The sequence below is a fragment of the Scyliorhinus canicula genome, chromosome 14 (genome assembly GCF_902713615.1).
Source record: "Scyliorhinus canicula chromosome 14, sScyCan1.1, whole genome shotgun sequence".
Lineage (NCBI taxonomy): Eukaryota > Metazoa > Chordata > Chondrichthyes > Carcharhiniformes > Scyliorhinidae > Scyliorhinus > Scyliorhinus canicula.
Genome location: NC_052159.1, coordinates 154121665 through 154137332, shown reverse-complemented (window position 1 = coordinate 154137332; position 15668 = coordinate 154121665). Strand labels below are relative to the sequence as shown.

Here is a 15668-nt window from a genome sequence, read left to right as displayed (position 1 = left end):
AACAATTGTTAAATAAGGTAGTGTAAAGGAAAAAAACTTGCAACAATCAAGTGCCGTTAATGATCATCAGACATGTTCATTTCATTTTACACTCAATGAAGTACATATTGAAGCGTAGTTACCGTCGTAATGGAGGAAACATGGCAGCTAATTTGCACCCAGCACGGCAGCAAACAGCAACGTGATGATGACCAAATCACCTGTTTTATGTGATGTTGATTGAGGGACAAATATTGGGCAGGACACCGGCTATAACTCCTCTGTTCTTCTTCAAAATAGTGTCGTGGGATCTTTGACATCTACCCAAAAAGCAGATGGGTCCTCGGTTTAGCGTGGCATCTGACAGACACCCTCCAGTGCAGCACTCCCTCAGTACTGTACTGGAACGTCAGCTTTGATTTGTGCGCTCTGAAATAGCCCAAAACCTTGTAATTCAGAGGCAAAGTGTGCTACCAACTGAGCGACAGTTGACACTAAAGTAACACACTTGTTTGGATTAATTTTTAATGACTCCGCTAAGTAGAGGTTTCTTCACTTCAATCACACTCTGCTGCAGTTAGAATTGTTTTGGGCAACAGTACATTTTGTCGCATAGTTCAAAGGCAACAGCTTTGGCATCTTATAAGCTACACTACATATCACACAGGGCGCACGAGGGGAAACAGAAAGAGAAAGAGATGCATCGAATGCACTCTGGAATTAAATTCTGGAATTTCCACTTTAATAAGTTTCAGCAAAATGCCATAGCTGTGAAAATTCACTACTATGAAACACCGAAGCTCTGTTTCTAATCAAGGAAATCACACACGTTACTGACCAATCAGATTTCTAGAGAGCTCTGCTGCAATGTCACAGGTCTTCTTCCTGATGTTCGATGACCCCTCCATCTGGATACCAAGGAGCAGCTCCTCTTTAACCGCATTTTGTATTTCAGGAGTTAGGCTTGGGAATACCTCATCGAAAGAAGCAGACAGCATTCGCCGCATTAAAACAGCAGCCATCTGTCTGACCTGCAAATAAAGAGAAATGCAATTATACACCCTCTTAAGGTGAAAGATCATTGGAACTTTTTAGAAGTTTCAGCTGATCATAGATTCACACAGCATGGAATGATTCCATTTGGCCCATCTTGTCTATTCTTGGGGAAGTTATCCAATTAGTCCCCTGTCCCGTTCTGCATACCCCTGGAAAAAGGTTTGTTTTTTCAGGATTATATTTAATTCCCTTTTGAATGTTATTACTAAATATGCTGCTTTTACACTTTGAGGTATTATAGTTCGTTATGCATTAAAAATTCACACATCTCCTCTCTGGTCACTTTGCCTTAGTGTCCACTGGTTACTGACCCCGTTACTAATGAAAACAGTGTTTCTTTATTTACTACTATCTTCATAGTTTTACAAGGATACAAGACGTACCTATGCTCAGTGATTCCCACAAGAATACCTGGCTTTTTATGCTTCGAATGAAGGCAATACATGTTGGGGAATTAAAACATTTCTTTTCTAAGTACACACTAACAGATACAGCAGATTTAGGCACTGCACTATCATGCGCATTTTGACAAAATATTAACATACATGGAACTGAGTGCAGTATTGTGACATGGAGGTTTTGCACACAGAATTAACGTAACCAGTTTTAATGTACCCAAAAAAAGAAAATGCTGCTGAACTATAGGAATTAATTTTGCAGAAGATGACTAAATTTTTGTCTTGTTGTGTCAATGAGTGATTTTTGCATTCTTTCATGGAAAGTGGACATCATTGGCCAGCATTTTTTGGCCATGCTAATTGCCCTTGGACAGAGGTGCCTGCTGGGCCATTTCAGAGGGCAGTTAAGAGTCAACCACATTGCTGTGGGCCAGAGCAGCTAGGCACACCAGATTTCTTTGCCTAAGGGACATTCGTGCGTGCCATCTGCAAGATGTTCTGTAGCAATTCCCCAAGCCTCTTTCGATAGCACCTTCCAACCAGCGACCATTACCACCCAGAAGGAGAAGGGCAGCAATGCATGGGAATTCAACCAGCTGCAAGTTTCCCTTCCAAGCCGCACATCAGCCTGACTAGGAAATATATCGCCGCTCCTTCACTGCCACTGGGTCAAAATCCTGGAACTCCCTCCCTAACAGCACTGTGGGCATACCTACACCTCACGCAGCGGCTCAAGAAGGCAGCTCACCACCATCTTCTCAAGGGCAATTAGGAATAGACAATACATGCTGGCTTAACCAACATCGTATAAAATCACTTGTTTTTCTAACGAGTGAATCAGACGACAGTGCCATCGTCAGTTACTGGCTTTCAATTTCAATTGATTAAATTTAAATTCCACCAGCTGCCATGGTGGGATTTCAACTCTGACCCCTCTGGACTACTAGTCCAGGGAACATACCACTACGCTACTGTCTCACCCTCAACAACGATTTTTATGGGTGGATTTTTGCTCTTCCCAGTGGAATAAATGTCCTTTCCATTTCTGTTCCACCAACTCCACTCAAATCTCACCCCTAAGTTCACAGAAACACACGTGCCAGGCAAAACTACAAAGTCACGAAATTGCTGAAGGGTCTCTGAGCAAAATGGCAGGAAAGCATTAGGAGATCTGCCAAAAAGAAAAGAGAGACCTGGCACTTCTTTTAGTGCCTTTCAGGTCTTCAGGATGCACCAAAGCAATGTAGGCAAAGGCAAGCGAGCAGGATGCTGGCCCATCAGCCGAGAAAGCAGAGGCGGCGAGGGAGATTGGCAGGGTGAGGGATGATAAGGGTACGGGGTGGTGATGGACCCGGAGGGGGTGAATGGCATGTTAGAGGCATTTTATAGAAGGCTACGCGAATCTGTGAAATGACAGTGCTAACCACTGTGCCAACCTGCCGCCCTCAGTTAGGAAATGGGCCGTGGGGGAGGGATCGGTGTGGAGTCGGATGGAGGCAGCATCATGTTGGTGAACATGTTGAAGGGCTTTGATGTCGACGCCTCCGCCATCCTCGCCAGCCAGATACTCACTGAGCCCAGTGGTGGTGTCAGCCCTAAGAGTATGGGGGCAGTTAAGGCAGCTTTAGGGGTTGGAGGGTGCCTTGGTGTTGGCACCGATCTGCGATAACCATGACTTTGCGCTGGGGGAGTTGGATGCAAGGTTTTGGGGACAGCGACCAGCAGGGTTTGAGCGATTTGGCAATCTGTTTATGGGGGGGGCAAATCTGCAAAACTGGAGGAGGAACGGCTTTAGCTACCTGCAGGTTCAAAACTTTCTGGGCGTGTCCAAGATTGAGGAAGTCCTGGCAGGAGTTCTTGGACGTGATGTTCAAGATGCTAGGTGTGGAGATGGGCCTCCCCGAGACCAGAGGTGGTGATATTTGGGGCGCCGGAAGACCCGGGGGTCCAGGGGGTGAGGGGGGCAGATGCTTTGGCCTTTGCCTCCCTGATAGCCTGGAGACAGATTTTGCTAGGGTGGCAGGACTCGAAGCCGCTGAATGCCTGAGTGCGGGTGAGCGACCTGCCGGGATTCCGGAGGCTGGAGAAGGTGAAGTTCATCTTGAGAGGGTCGGTGGGTGGGTTCACCTGGAGGTGAAAGCCGTTTGGTTGGTTGGTTTGGGGGGGGGGGGGGGGGGGGGGGGGGGGGGGCTCTTTCCCTATCTCTCTCTCCCCCTCATTTACGATACCCCTTTAAACCACTCTCTTTTAGCATGTTTTAGGTCACCTGGCTTACTATCCACCATGAGGCTTGGTGTTTTATGATGTAGGTTATACTTTGCACCTTGTCCTATATTCCATTAACATTAGTACAAGCAGTGGGCGACACGGTAGCACAGTGGTTAGCACTATTGCTTCTCAGCGCCAGGGTCCCAGGTTCGATTCCTGGCTTAGGTCACCGTCTGTGCGGGGTCTGCACGTTCTCCCCAAATCTGCGTGGATTTCTTCCGGGTGCTCCGGTTTCCTCCCACAAGTCCCGAAAGACGTGCTTGTTAGGTGAATTGGATATTCTGAATTCTCCCTCTGTGTACCCGAACAGGTGACAGAATGTGGCGCCTGGGGGATTTTCACAGTAACTTCATTGCAGTGGTAATGTAAGCCTACTTGTGACAATAATAAAGATTATTATAATTGGGTTTATTAAGATGTATCTAAACTTTAAACATCATACATCCAGGCCGATAAACATTTTTTGTAGCATGGAACAGGATCAGACCTCGGCTCATTATCAGATATAGTTTAAGAATCCCTATTCAATCCCTTTTGTGCAGCCCGAGATCTCGAAACAGGTTTTGGCCACTCATCCTCCACTAACCGGCTCTATCTTTAATGCTACTCATTCCCCATGAGCTTGTCAATGCTGGTCTGAAGGGAAAGCAAAGATTTTGACAATTACCTCTTCTGCAGCTGTTGCATTCCGCAGTGCTTGCAAGAGAAAAGTGACCTTCGATTGGCCAGGGATATTCTCGTAAGCTTCCTGAATAACAAAAACAAATCAGACGATATAGACATGCTCGAAAATTTTCACTTCATACACACGCATACCGTTAAGAGTTTTTAAAAAAGGATTATAAAGTCACATTCAGAAACACTTATTTATCACCGCTTCATAAAACTTGCCAAGAGGATCTAATATTTTGAATCAAGCTACATTGAATAATAGTTTGAGCCGATACTAACTGAAAGTTACCACAGTGAAACAGGGATCTTTGTACAGATATAGAAACAAAATGGATGAAGGCACAAAACTGCTTAATCCACATTACAGGCAATTCATTTATACCACTTTTAACACAGGATAAGTTATCACCTCCTCCACAAAGATTATGCCAAGAGAAAAGCTGAATAAAACAATTGGCAGAGTAGAATTCATCGCTCCTCCATCCTGAGAGAAGCTATTCTTTCTCCCTCACCCTCCACCCTACAGAAAATTGCACCTCCCGTCTCCCCAAATTGCCCCAATTTCAACTCAATAGTGACAAAACATGATTTTTTTCCCCCCCAAAGAGACAAGGAAGCATTTGTGAAACAGTTAACCATCTTTTCAGCACACACAGCAATGCTTCTGCGACCGAAGAAAGTTTAAAACGTCCTCTTCACAAGCTCAAGCTAAATGATAATGCTGGCTTACATTTTTGTGCCAATACAAAGGCTCAAGATGATGGCAATGAAACCGCGAGGTAACAGTTCACCACAAGTACAATTCCCAATATTAAATTGAGGAATAAGTCTAAGGTCACTTCCCATTGGAAAGGTAGGAAAATATAATTGAGAACAAGTATTTCATATACGTTTTATTTCAAGTTATAAAGATCAAATGGGCACTACTGGCCTCAAATGTCAGGGTTAAGACTTAGAGTGCGTTGAGGCTCTGGAGCAAGGCTCGGGAGTGAAAGGTGGGATGCCCATTTGGCAACTGTGTTAATGGGTAGACGTTGATGACAGCCCTCAGTAAGAGGGGTAAAACCTAATCTGTCATCAGCACCTGCGTCAGAGCAACGCTGATCGGATTAACATCTGATCTAGAATCCATGCAATCCCTACAGTGCAGGAGGAAGCCATTCGCTCCATCAAATCTGCACCAATCCTCCGAAAGAGCACTCTGCATAGGCCCACTTTCCCCCATCCTAGCCCCGTAACCCTGCCCAGTGGCCTTGGCTAGTCCACCTAACCTCCACACCTTCGGACTGTGAACGGAAACTGGAGCACCCGGAGGAAACCCACGCAGTCACAGGGAGAAAGTGCAGACTCCGCACAGACAGTGACCCAAGCTGGAATTGAACCCTGGCGCTGACGGAGCAGTGCTAACCATTGTGACACCTTTACAGAAAAGGTTCAGGTAATTTGCAACCTCCATCAAAACACTGATTCATACAAAACAAGCAAAATTCAAACAGTACAATAGTTTAAAACCTCTACATGATAACCTATTATCTGTTCCAAAGTGTCGAGTATTTATTGTAATCAGCTACCTTTGGGATCCATCATATAAATACCGAGGTTGTTTTGAGATCCATGGGGGGAAAAAATGAGAAATTTCTGATGGTGACAGTTTAGTGACAAGTTAGGCAACCACAGGCCATTGGGAGACTAATGTGTTATTCCTGCCCAGTTTGGCATCCGACCACATTACGGCCGATTCACGTTTTTACAGTCACTCAAGCTTGTTTACCTCCTCTGAGCAAAGCTCGGGTTACCAAACAGAAAGACAATCCTACCCAGACCAGCCGAAACCGGCAGGTTTACAGTCACAACCAGCTCTACTAATATACACACTGACCCAAGTGAAAGGCTAAAAGGTGCCAAGAGGGCCGGAATACGGAGGGGTAGAAGTTGTGTTCCGCTGTATGGAGCCCTTTTAGACAAGCGCTTCCAGTTCAAGGCACCAGGTTGCACAGACTAGGTTTGTATTCCCTTGATTTTTTTTTTACTCCATTTACGGGCAGCACGGTAGCATGGTGGTTAGCATCAATGCTTCACAGCTCCAAGGTCCCAGGTTCGATTCCCGGCTGGCTCACTGTCTGTGCGGAGTCTGCATGTCCTCCCCGTGTGTGCGTGGGTTTCCTCCGGGTGCTCCGGTTTCCTCCCACAGTCCAAAGATGTGCGGGTTAGGTGGATTGGCCGTGAAAAATTGCCCGTAGTGTCCTAAAAAGTAAGGTTAAGGGGTGGGGGGTTGTTGGGTTACGGGCATAGGGTGATACGTGGGTTTGAGTAGGGTGATCATGGCTCGGCACAACATCGAGGGCCGAAGGGCCTGTTCTGTGCTGTACTGTTCTATGTTCCATTCTTAAGATTACAAAGCCAATGCAGAGTGGACAGGGCAAGCCCATAATCCATCTCATTGCTTGCTCCAAAAAACAATTCAAATGCAAATTAAATCCAATCCATGGGCTCCACAAGAGAGACATACAAGATACAAGAAAAGGCACTGCACCTCATCGTGCGCTCGACTGACGCTTGACCTTAGCCAAAAGGTGGAGAAGCGAGTGGAAGGTTTAAGGGGTGATCTAACTGAGGTGCTCAAGATGATTAAAAGAGTTCCTAATTTCTTATTTCCTGCGATGCGGGGAGTCCAGAACAAGGGGCATGACATTAAAAACAGAACCAGGCCACTCAGGGGTCATGTCAGGGAGTACTTGTTCACACAAAGGGAAGTGGATACCTGGAACCCTCTCCTCCAAAGAGCTGCCAAGGCTGGGAGTCACGGGAAGTTTTCAAAACAGAGACAGCTTGATTTTTATGGGGATTAGGGGAGGGTAGAACGGGACAGATTTGCACTCCCAATTGCTGTCCCATTACCCTCCCATCAAATGGAGGGTGTATGAGTTGACAAGAGGAGTTATACCGAAGGAGAAAAATGATATTGCTTGGAAACAAAACGTGTCCTTGATGGCTGCGCACACAAGTGTGTGGTGATATAGAACAACAAAGTTACTGGTTCAATTGCACCTATGCTGATTTTCTCTCTCTCTCAACTGGGAAGCAGAGCAGGAGAAAATGAGGGGAGCTGGGTAGGTGGGGTAACTAACATTTTCCCACCAAAAGTTAGGACATAACATACTAGGACCGAAGGTAAAAGAAATCCTTTTTCAAATGGTTAACGCACTCAAGTCACAATGACAGCCATTAACAATGACTATCCTAACCAAACATGTATTTAGACTACTCATGGTATTGTACCTCCTTTCACAGTCGCTGTACAATCCAGTGGTCACTGTTGTTAATACCACACCATAACCCTGAATAAAAGACTTCTGAACAGACAAAAAAAAAATCTCCCGCCAGGATTACAAAATTCAGTAAGCGCTAACGTATCTATTTTCAGATCTTAATCAATTGTCTTTTAAGAATGAATGTGCTGATTATTAAAAGTGTTGCAACTGATAAAAAAAAGGACAGGCTTTGATGGTCACTCATCGCCCAGCAGCAGCTCAGCCCTGACTAGACACATGAAGCTTATTTAATCCATAATGGAATTCCCCACCAGGCCCAAGAATAGAAACGCAGGCATTTTTAAGAATGAATGAACAAACTGAATCACAAAGAGCTCTGGCCTGCAATACAAAAGCCTGCTTGGAATGAAGCGCCGCATTCTGTATGGTTTGAGGCCCCACACCATAATCTCAGCCAATGCTCTGGTCGAGCAGCATTAATGGAAAGCGGCGTTGTTGGAGGTGAAATACTTTGGATGGAAAATTAAACTGATGCCCCATTTGCTGCACATTAGAAATGCCACAGCACCATTATAAAAAAAGCAGGCGTTTCTCTCAATGTCCAATATCAAATATTTGACCCTCCGCTAATATTACCTAGCTCGTTAACTAGTCATTGTTTCATGATTGTGGAACTTTGTTGATTCGCTCTCAAAAAAAGCATGCATTTCAAAGCTCCAAATGTTTTGCAACATATTGATATCAGTGGTATATACATGTACAATTATTATGCTGAGTATTTTATAACTTGGAACCGTTTTTAAGATTTGTTCTTGGGATGCAGGTGCTACAGGAAAAGCCTGCATTTATTGCCAATCTCTAATTGCCCTTGAAAAGATAATGATGCTGTCTTGAACCACTGCAGTACACATGCTGCAGATACACTTGCATCGCTTTCAGGAAGGAAGTTTCAGGATTTTGACCCCAGTGACAGTGAAGGAATGGCGGTGCAGTTCAGAGTCAGGAAGGTGCACGACTTGGGAGGGGGAACTTGCAGGCACCTATATCCCATGTGTCTGCTGCACTTGTCCGCGAGGTGGTAGAGGTCAATTAAGCGAGTTGCTTTTGTGCATCCTGTAGATGACAGATGCGGCAGCCCCTGTGCGACAGAGTGCTTAGCTGGTTGGTGAGGCAGAAATGCTTTGGCCTGGTTGGTGCCAAGCGCTGATGGAACTGCAGACATCCAAGCAACTGGAGAATATCCTATCATAATCTTGTCAAGTGCCTTTTAGATGGGCAGAAAGACTATGGGATTTAGTGAATGAGCCACTCAGCTTACAGTGCTTAACCCCTGACCAGCAATAAGTGACAGATTTTTTAACATTATTATTATGAAACAGAGGGGGCAGGTGGACAAAACATTTTTATGGCTGGTCCAATTTCCAGTCAGTGACAACTTCAAGAATGTTGATTGTGGAGGATTCAGTAATAACAGTAAAAACGCCAAGTGTTTAACTCTGGTGCTGTCAATGAAAACAGAGTATTCCTTGAACCAATCTTCACCACTCCTGAAGATGGTTCACCAGTAACACCGTCACAAATGTAGATTATACATTAACAGTTCAATATCAGCCCAGCTCTGCTGGCACAGGGCAGCATGGTGGCGCAAGTGGTTAGCACAGTTGCCAAGGTCCCAGGTTCAATCCAGGCTCTGGGTCACTCACTGTCTGTGTGGAGTTTGCACATTCTCTGCGTGTTTGCGTGGGTTGCGCCCCCACAGCCCAAAAGATGTGCAGGATAGGTGGACTGGCCACGCTAAATTGCCCCTTAATTGGAAAAAATGAATTGGATACTTTAAATTTATTTTTAAAAAAGCAAGCTCTGCTGGCACTAGCATCCGAATCAGAAGGTTATGGATTCCAGTCCCTTTCCATTAGCCTCAGAACCAAAGCCTAAACCGACACCGCAGTGCAATACTGGCCACGTGTTGCACTATCAGAGATGCTGTCTTTCAGATTACCATTAATCCGCTCTATTGGATGTAACAGATCCCATGGCACCATTTCAAGGGAGAGCTGAGGCATTACCCCTGGTGTACTGGCCACTATTCACCTGTCAACCAACCTTTAAAGTCAGATTATCCGGTCATCACTGCTGTCTGTGGGGCGATGCTGGGTGCAAAATCTCTGCTGCATTTCCTATATAACAGAACTATACTCCAAAGGCAGTCAAATGCTTCAGAATGCCCCAAGGTCTTTGATGCCACTGTATAAATAAAAGCTCTTCCTTGTTTCTTCTTCAACTACAGGAGAGCAGTGGAGTAAAGTTCAACCCTATTTGCCAGTAATACAAGATGCTGTCACTAAGTTTGTGACTGCTAGATCGGTTGCCTCTACATCGTTCCTCCATTGACCCACGGCCACTTTCTTGATGGTTTCCCATCATTAACTTGCATCTCTCTCTCTCTCATTTCCCCCCCCCCCCCCCCCCCCCCCCCCCCCCCCCCCCCCCCGCGTGCCCTCTCAGAGCTCATCCTGTCCACAAGACCAGCCCCTCCGGTTTCCTCAATCCAACTCCCACTAAACTGTTGGCCATCCAACTTCCCTTCCTGGCTTCCATGTTTTTAAAACCATTTTTAATGGTTCTCTCTCTTCTGGTACTGTTCAGCCCTCTGAAAACAGAAACCAACCACTCCGCCCTTGGAAACTGTTGCCCATGTCCAATCTTCATTCCCTCTCCAAAGTCCTTGAATGCGCTGTCACCTCCCAAAACCATGCCCACCTCCAACTAAATATTGGGAAGGCAGAAGCCATTAACTTTCTTGGTCCCTGCCACAAACTCTGCTCTCTAGCCACCGACTCCACCCTTCTCACCGACACCTATCTGACAAAGACCAAGGCTGTGCACAACATCCACGGCATTGTGAAGACTGCCCATCTCCATCTCAGCAAGATCATCTGAATCTGCCCCTATCTCCGCTTACCTGTTGCTGAAAGCCTCACCCGTGCTTTCTAACTTCTAATCCAATGCTCTCCTGGCTGGTCTCCTACATTCTCCCCTCCACAAATCTGAGCTGCCTGTTTCCTAACTCCATCAAGTCCCATTATCATCCTGTGCTCGCTGATCTGCATTGTTCCTGGTTAAGCAACACCTCGATTCTAAGACCTCCATCCTGCTTTTGAAATCCCCACATATCTCTCCTCCAGCCCTACAACACAGATCTCTGCGCTCCTCCAATTCTTGCCTCTTCAGTAACCCCAATTGTCATTGCACCACCATTGGCAAACGTGCTTTCAGTTTCCCAGCCCCTCAAGTCTGGAGTTCCCTCCCTAACCCCTCCACCCTCTACCTCCCTCTCCTCCTTTATGACTCTTTAAACCAACCTCTTTGACCAAGTTTTCAGTTCATCGGCCCTAGTATCTCCTCACACCGCTCAGTGTCAATTTTTGTTTGATAACATTCGATGAAGCACTTCGGGAAGTTTAATTATTTTAATATAAATTTAGAGTACCCAATTCATCTTTTCCAATTAAGGGGCAATTTAGCGTGGCCAATCCACCAAGCTTGCACATCTGTGTGTTGTGGGGGCGAAACCCATGCAAACACGGGGAGAATGTGCAAACTCCACACGGACAGTGACCCAGAGCCGGGATCAAACCTGGGGCCTCAGCGCCGTGAGGCAGCAGCGCTAACCCACTGCACCACTGTGCTGCCCTTTGGGAAGTTTTAAGACGGTGCTATATAAATACTTGTTGGTGTGTCACCCATCATGGGTCAGTCTGTACATACATTCAGCTAACAGTCAGCCAAATTTCCAATTCCTGGATCCTCCACATCACATCTTTCACCAAGACACTGCTGCTGATTTAACAGAGACCAGATGATGAATTTGGCAACTTTATGGTCAGCATGGTTCATCAGACAACACATTCAGCCAACTTTAAGAACTCTTTTCACAAGTGCAAATCTTTCTTTTCTATAGCACGTTCTGCAACCGCAGGACATTGCAAAGCATTTTACAGCCACTGAAGTACTTTAGAAGTGTGGTCATTGTTGTGATGTAGGAAATAGGGAAGCCAATTTGCACACAGCAAGCTCTCAAACAAAGTAACGTGATAATGAGCAAACAAATCTCTTTTTTTGGTGATGCTGATTGGTTAGGCTACCAGTGAGAACTCCCCTGCTCTTCTTCGAAACAGCACCATGGGATCTTACACATCCGCCTGAGACGGCCTCAGTTTAATGTCCCATCTAAAACTCATTGCTCTGAGTCTCATAATAGGAGTGCAGCCAGGATTCCACAGAACATCTGACTCAGAGGTGAGTGTGCAGTGTACTGAAACATGGCTGGTAACCTGTAATAATCTACTGTGCACAGGACAACTGCAACATCATACTGAAGCTATACTTGGCATGGTAGCAGTGGATAGCACTGTTGCTTTGCGGCTCCAGGGTCCCAGGTTGGGTCACTGTCTGTGCAGAGTCTGCACGTTCTCCCGTGTCTGCGCGGGTTTCCTCCAGGTGCTCCAGTTTCCTCCCACAGGTCCTGAAAGACGTGCTGTTTGATAATTTGGACATTCTGAATTTTCCCTCTGTGTACCCAAGCAGGCGCCGGAATGTGGCAACTAGGAACTTTTCACAGTAACTTCACTGCAGTGTTAATGCAAGCCTACTTGTGACAATAATTATTATTATTACATATTGAAATAAATCCTAAGTATTCAAATTGCGAGCTTCAGTTAAATGCTGTCAATGAATGGGGGACTGGTCAGATCAGCGAGTTAAAACCCACCCCCCTCCAGCGCTGCTATAAATAAAAGCAAAATATTGCTGACGTTGGAAATATGAAATAAAACAGAAAATGCTGGAATAATTCAGCATGCCCAGCAGCATCTGTGGCAAAAGAGGAAATGTTTTATGTCCAGGATGAGTCTCCTTCGGAGCTAAAGAGGGGGAAGAAATGTGATGGATTATACAGTTGGAGAGGGGCGGGGGCGGGGGGGGGGGGGGTGGAGCTGAATAGAAGGTCATGGATAGGTAGGAGGTAAGGAGAGATTGACAAAGATGTCATGGACATAAGCCAAAGGGAGTGTTAATAGCAGCATTAAGGGCTACAGAAGGTGCTGAGAAGGTAAGATAGCAGAATGCATTAACAGGAGAGTGAAGGTCAGTGCTCAGTGCAATCAAAACTAATGAACAAGTGACAGATAGCCCAGTGGGTGGGTGGTGAGGAGGGGTCTCAGACTCGAAACGTTAACGCTGTTCCTCTCTCTACAGATGCTGCCAGACCTGGTGAGCTCATCCAGCATTTTGCTTTTCAAATTTCACCTCTGATAACTGGACCAAAATAAGAGCGAAGGTCTACTTGGATTACTGAAAACAAAACCCACGTAAAGTAACTCTATAAGTTTTGCTCAAGTTCTCAATGCTCTGACCTGTGCCAACTCACTGTACGCTCAAAATTGCAAAAGTATTTCAAGCTACCAGCTCCAGTCTTCACAACTGGAAGCCCGACAACACACAAATGGAAAAAAGTACTTTAAAAGATGCCATCCTATTTACACAGCACACTAATAATTCTTTACCATCCCACACACTGACTTGGCACACGGGCTCACTGGCTCACTCTGTGAAAGCAATTGCAGGAATTAGCTTAATGCCAAATCTTCCTGAACCACAGAATATCAACCCCCCCCCCCCCAACAAAATGGCAGGGCCTGTCACCAATCTAATGTCACTGAAACTAACAGCAGCAAGGAAAAGCACAATTCGGTCAGAAGTTGATATTCCAGTTCCCAGTGTAATAACCTATCTGCACAAGTCAGCAACTCAGTATATTGAGGACGGTGACATTCCCACTGCCTTAACAAATAGTGCTGCCAAATTACAGGCCTGTTGAAAACTTTACAGCAAAAGTTTTGGGCAAAAATATAAACACAGTTCTGAGAGGGAAACCACTTCCAAAAGTGTAGATGCAAAATACATCTTAAAAGTAGCTTAAACCTTAGCTCAACAAGATAGTTTCATCTCATATTCTTAAATCATCTTCAAGAAAATAAAGACTTGAATTTCTTTTTTTTAATTGAGTACCCAATCCTTTTTTTTTTAACCCCAATTAAGGGCAGTTTAGCGTGGCCAATGCACCTACCCAGCACAACTTTGTGTTGTGGGGACCCACACAGACTCTAGGAGAATGTGCAAACTCCACACGGACAGTGACCAGGGGCCGGGATCAATCCCCGGTCCTCGGGGCCCTGAGGCAGCAGTGCTAACCACCGTGCCGCCCAAAGACTTGAATTTCTGTAGTGCATTTCACAGCCCCAGGCTGCCCCAAAGCACTTTACAGCTGATTAGTGACAGCTTTTATTTATACAGCATCTTTATCAATCATGAAATGACCCACAGCACTGGAGTGTTATAAAACAAGATTTGAACTACATAAAGCAATATTGGATCAGCTGGGCAAAGAGGTACATTTTAAGGACTATCTTAAAGGAGGAAAGAGGGGCAGAGAGGTTTAAGAAAGGAATTCCAGAGCAGTCTAAGTACTTTTAGAAGCGTATTCGCTATATATTGGAAATGTGACAGTCATTGTGTGCCCCGCAAGCTCCCACAAACAGCAATGTGATAATAATCAGATAATCCGTTTTTATGATGTTGGTCGAGGAATAAACATCGACACGAAGGAAAGCTCCACCCGTTATGATGATATGCCATCTTCGACAGCCACCTGACAGCAGGTGGGCCTTCAGTTCAAACATCCAAACCAAAAGATGACATCTGTAACAGTGCAGCACTTCACTGCACATGTAAGCCTCGATTCTTATATTCCTTCTCTCAAGCTCTCTCAAATGGGACTTGAACCCACAACCTTCTGACTCAGGGGCAGGAATGTTACCACACCAGCCATAGTTGACAAAGCAGGTCTTCTTTGGAGATCGTAGAATCCCTAGAGTTCAGGAAGCCATTCCGCCCACCGAATGTGCACCGGCCCCCCCCCAGCTTTTGGACACTAGGGGCAATTTAGCGTGGCCAATCCACCTAACCTGCACATTTTTGGACTGTGGGAGAAAACCGGAGCACCCATGCTGACATGGGGAGAACGTGCAGACTCCACACAGACGGTTACCCAAGGCCAGAATTGAACCCGGGTCCCTGGCGCTGTGAGGCAGCAGTGCTAATCACCGTGCTGCCCATCACCTTTGGAGATCCAAGCCTTATTCCGGAATACAAGATCAGCACTAATTAAAAGTGACCAAATGATACATCATTCAGACACTGCTTCAAGCTCTGAGCAACATTCCAAATGGAGGGACTTCCGGTGACGGCTATGAAGGAGTAAGTTGCACATTTGGTGGCTCCTGCTCTGTTCGGACTTTTGGACCTTTCCCCCCGATTTTCTACCGGACTTGAATTGTAAAACTGATGACAGAGGCAATTGTGTACTGAATTCTCAATTTGGTGCATGGAGAGAAGGACTAGAAGTGCTCGTAAAGGCAGAAACAGAAAGACAGAGAAGGCCTGGGATAAAGCTGCAGCAGGAAACAGCATGGCGGAGGATCGGACCTTTGGTTTGTCGACCCAGCGGTCAACGGTGCAGCTGATGCAAGTTATCCAGGAAGGCTTTGCCAAGCAGAAACGGGACTGCTTGGACCCGATAAAAGCGTAAATTGAGCGGCTGGAGCTTAGATTGGACGCCCAAGATCGGGTGATCCAGAAGGTAGAGAAGGCACTGGCTGAGCAGGAGGAACATCAAACTGTGATGGAGTTGGAGGTGGGGATGCTGAGAGACCAGCAGAAGCAGCTCCTGGAGAAGGTGGAGCACCCAGAGAATAGGTCCCGTCAACAGAACTTGAGAATCGATGGGCTCCCGGAGGGGTCCGAAGGAGCGGACGGGAAGCTGCTGAGGGATGGGTAAGGGTGGGGAGGGAACAATAGGTGGGAGACTATCCGGTGCCAGAGATGGGGGCCACCAAGCTAGCTGGGCGGGCTAGCTCTCAGAAGCGCAGTGGGGTGGGGGGGGGGGGTGGTGCATACGTTCGGT

At 46.1% G+C, this 15668-nt stretch overlaps 1 protein-coding gene across 2 annotated transcripts in view; it reads right to left on the bottom strand.

The window, feature by feature from the left end:
• kpnb3 (karyopherin (importin) beta 3) overlaps positions 1–15668 on the bottom strand; it is a 63184-nt gene that overhangs the window by 42539 nt on the left and 4977 nt on the right. For both annotated transcript variants that reach the window (XM_038817699.1, XM_038817700.1), the window contains exons 2-3: positions 4369–4449; positions 818–1010 (exon numbers count right to left, since the gene is read on the bottom strand). In XM_038817699.1, the coding sequence (XP_038673627.1) occupies positions 818–1010; positions 4369–4449 (274 nt within the window). The remainder of the gene's footprint in view (positions 1–817; positions 1011–4368; positions 4450–15668) is intronic.